This window comes from Lactuca saligna, chromosome 8 (genome assembly GCF_052625555.1).
Source record: "Lactuca saligna cultivar CGN05327 chromosome 8, ASM5262555v1, whole genome shotgun sequence".
Taxonomy (NCBI): Eukaryota; Viridiplantae; Streptophyta; class Magnoliopsida; order Asterales; family Asteraceae; genus Lactuca; species Lactuca saligna.
The window spans coordinates 10137052-10141383 of record NC_136424.1 but is presented as its reverse complement, the minus strand read 5'-3'; the positions used below and the strand labels follow the sequence as shown (position 1 = coordinate 10141383).

General features: G+C 35.6%; 1 protein-coding gene across 1 annotated transcript; it reads left to right on the top strand.

Moving 5' to 3' along the window:
- The first annotated feature begins 1562 nt into the window (after positions 1 to 1562).
- LOC145011996 (uncharacterized) lies at positions 1563 to 3229 on the top strand. Its single transcript, XM_078970758.1, has 3 exons — positions 1563 to 1805; positions 2070 to 2696; positions 2779 to 3229. Exons 1-3 carry the CDS (start codon positions 1581 to 1583, stop codon positions 3097 to 3099), a joined length of 1173 nt encoding a protein of 390 aa, XP_078826884.1. The 5' UTR covers positions 1563 to 1580; the 3' UTR covers positions 3100 to 3229.
- Positions 3230 to 4332: the final 1103 nt, after the last annotated feature.

The following is a 4332-nucleotide window of genomic DNA, read 5'->3' as shown; positions in this document are numbered from 1 at the left end:
TTGAACTATTAAAACTGTTCACATTTTACCCTTATGACCGACTAAGGGTAAAATGTGAACAGTTTCAATAGTTCAATGACAAAAAAGATAACGAAAAAAAGTTTAGTGACTAAATGTGAACAAAATCGAAAGTTTGTTTTCCTCTAAAAAGTTCAATGACTAAATGTGAACAAACTTACCCTTGTATTATGTTTTAGCAAATTATTGATTTTTGTTAAATTATAGCAACATTTGTTGATAAAAAAATCTATGAAAAAAAAAAAAAAAACCCTGAAAATATATTTAAAAAAAAAAAAACCGAAACCGAAATAAAAAACCAAGGTTTGACATTTTCCAAAATAAAAAATCAAAATTTCCCATTTGATTTTGGTTTTACAAAAAAATGAACCATTCTCACTGATGTGAATTATGACCATTGGTTTGGCATGCGAAATTTGTGACATCCCATGAATAAGTAGTTACAACATCGTATGAACTCGTAATTCATAGTAAGGGGTTAGAGTATCATCGCATGAATACGTAGTTACAACATCGCCTGAACTCGTAATTCATCACCTACAGGTTATGGGTTTGCTGGTGTTTCCACAGCGTTGTCTAAAATAGTCCGTGGTCGCCATCTATACTCTAGTAGATGACTACATCGCCACATTGCCTTCCTTGGTCCCTCTTGCTGGAACTCTTCTCCTTTCTTGCAAAATCACACCAAAAAGCTCAAGATAGCTCTTCCTCTCACTCTACACACTCAAGCTAGCTAGGGTTCTCACTTATGGGAAAGGTAGTCGCAATTGAAGGCCATAAGTGCCTTTAAATATGGCTCGGGCCCAAAGATTTAGGGTTTCTGCCAACAGTGCGGACTCGTCGAGTCGCCTCACCGACTCGTCGAGTCCATTCATTAATCCGAGTCATCAGTCGCGACCTTACTCGACGAATTGAGGCGTCAACTCGTCGAGTCTCTCTTTTTAACTCAAAAGAAAAATACTTAAATTATGATACCTGGAAATCCGAATGTTACATTTTGTTTTTTTACTTCATAGATTTTTTCATCAATAAATGTTGCTACAATTAAACAAAAATAAATAATTGTTAAAACATAATACAATAGGAAGTTTGTTTACATTTGACCATTGAACTTTTTAGAGGGAAACGAACTTTCGATTTTGTTCACATTTAGTCACTAAACTTTTTTTCGTTATCTATTTGCAACTAAACTATTGAAACTGTTCACATTTTACCCTTATAAGGGTAAAATGTGAACAGTTTCAATAATTCAATGACAATAACGAAAAAAAGTTTAGTGACTAAATGTGAACAAAATCGAAATTTGTTTACCTTTTCAAGTCATTATCCCTTTATTTAACCCGAAAGCTAAATGTTCAACAAAACTTTTTCGTTTTTGCATTAATTTTGTCAATTAACCATCAAACTTAATTCCCCAGTCGTAATTAAATTATTCCCTGGTTAAAAAAACATATAATAATGTATGTGAATTAAACTCTCAATATATTATGGGGTCTAAATTGTAAGTCTCCAGGATCAACTTTAAATTTTTAAACAGTAAAAAGGGCACGATTCGTAGCAAAATGGGAATTGTTCGTATTCAATCAAGGCGGCTCCAACCCCACTTGCTACTAAACTCTTTTCTCACTAATCGACACTCGATTCATCTTCTTCAACGACATCAGCTCAATTTCAACACACCCAAATCCATCAGATCCAATTTTGCAACAATTAGGGCGATTTCTACATCATCATTGTCATCCGCCATGGTTAAAGCTATAAGGGTTCATGAACTTGGTGGTCCTGAGGTATTCCTCCTTCTAACTCACCTTCACTTTCTTAATTCCGTTCCTTTGTGAATCATAAACAAGTTATTGTTGAAAGTTAAGTGCATGATTGAAGTTTCGGTGATCAATAACATCTGTAACATTCTAGGTTGTAAATTGTTTTATCCGTGATTGTTGATCTAAGTGTTTGCCCTAATGATGAATGTGATTTCCGATCCAATTAAATGATTATATTCATCAGAAAATGAAAGCTTTGTGATTACAAATAAATCAAAATCCTTACAGGTCATGAAATTGGAGGACGTTGAAATCGGAGAACCAAAAGACGGAGAAATTCGAGTGAGAAACAAAGCCATCGGAGTAAACTTTATTGACGTTTATTTCCGTCAAGGTGTCTACAAGGCAGCTTCAATACCATTCACACCAGGTATGGAGGCTGTCGGAGTTGTAACAGCTGTAGGTCCAGGACTAACCGGCCGGCAAGTCGGAGATATTGTCGCCTACGCCGGTTTCCCCATGGGAGCATACGCTGAAGAACAGATACTCCCTGCAGAAAAAGTTGTACCCGTCCCTTCTTCCGTTGACCCCGTTGTAGCAGCTTCCGTCATGCTAAAAGGAATGACCGCTCAATTCCTCCTCCGCCGTTGCTTCAAGGTGGAAAGTGGACATACGGTTCTTGTTCATGCAGCCGCCGGTGGAGTCGGATCCTTATTATGTCAATGGGCAAATGCACTTGGAGCTACTGTAATTGGAACGGTTTCAACCTCAGAGAAAGCTGCACAAGCTAAAGAAGATGGATGCCACCATGTGATTGTCAGCAAACAAGAATCTTTTGTTGAACGTGTGGCTGAGATCACATCAGGTGAAGGGGTTGAAGTGGTGTATGATTCAGTCGGAAAAGACACCTTTCAGGTACCTGTTCTTCCTTTCTTCATCATTTTCATTCTGTTATGAGACCCTAAAATTGATTTTATTTTTTTATTTTTTTAATTAGGGATCATTAGAGTGCTTAAAGATACGTGGACACTTGGTGTGTTTTGGGCAATCATCTGGTGCACCGGATCCTGTACCTTTATCTGCACTTGCTGTGAAGTCATTGTTCTTGACAAGGCCTTCTTTGATGCAATACACATCTAAAAGAGACGAGTTACTTGAAGCTGCTGGTGAGGTGTTTGGTAATATTGCAAATGGGGTTTTACGGGTTCGGGTCAACCATAAGTATCCACTTTCTCAGGCGGGTCAAGCACATTCTGACCTTGAAACCCGAAAGACTACCGGCTCCATTGTATTGATACCTGATGGGATTGAGCTTTAAGCTTATGAGATGGTTTTATCTTTTAATGAGTTTTTGTTTGACCTTAATTTCTCTTTGCCTATTGGATGTATTGTCCTATTGTATGTCTCTCATGTTGATTATAAATACAATAGGTGTAACAATGACTTTATTTGAAGATAACAACTTGGATTGTTTTTGAAAACAATGATAATCCAACATCTCCTAAGCAAATAATCTAATGGTGAGCATAGATCGGTGTCGACCCAAAACCGAACCCTACCCAATATCCTTGGTTTTTAAATAATACAAACCGAACCCACAACAGAAACCGATATGTTCGGTCTATCGACTTTCGGTTTCTATCGGTTCATTTTTGGGGTGTAAATCCAAACCCAATCCCAACCTAAGTTTGTAAATCTTGAGAAAACAATATATAGAGGCTTAGGGCTAATGGAATGTCAGTGACACAAGTAGTAAATTCATTCGTTGACAGGAGCGAGCAGAAAGAGAGAGATCTTCAACTTACTTTCAAATTTAATTTTTTTCCCCTTCTTTTTCAATCTTATCCTATTTTTACTTTCATTTTTTAATATATGAATAGTATGCACTCTATAAGTTAGGGCTAATCCACTTGGTTAACATAGAGTTTTCTAATTTAACAACTAACTAAGAGGTTTTAGGTTCAATTTTTTTATTTATATATTTCTAGTTTATTTTTATTTATTAATTATAATTTAAATGTATTATTTAATATTTATAATATCATTTTGTATTATTTAATCATAAAAATAAAGTTTAATATTTATTTATCCAATTCATATAAAAAATTAAATATATACAAAAGATTTGAAACACGGTAACATATTTTTATAAAAGCTTATAATTGAAATATATCTTACAAACACGATAACATATTTACAATACTACATGACATAGTGACTACATGCATTATTTTATATAACATGGTAAGATAACATATTTTAATAAAACATACAATACTACATTACAAAATAACTATTATTAACGTACCCCCTAGGAATACACCAAAGATAATAGAACAATTATCTAAAGAATGACCTAGCTAACAATTGCTACCCAACGTAAGTGATTAGGCCCGGGACCTCACCATCGCATCCTCGCACTTAGACCCCGACGCTCTAGCGTCAAGGTCCAATTTAGGAAAACACACCAGTCTAAAATAAGCCAAAATAGTACTGGCCACTCCCCAGAGCGACAAGTGTAGTGCCCAAGGTCGATTTGCCTCTAACTGTC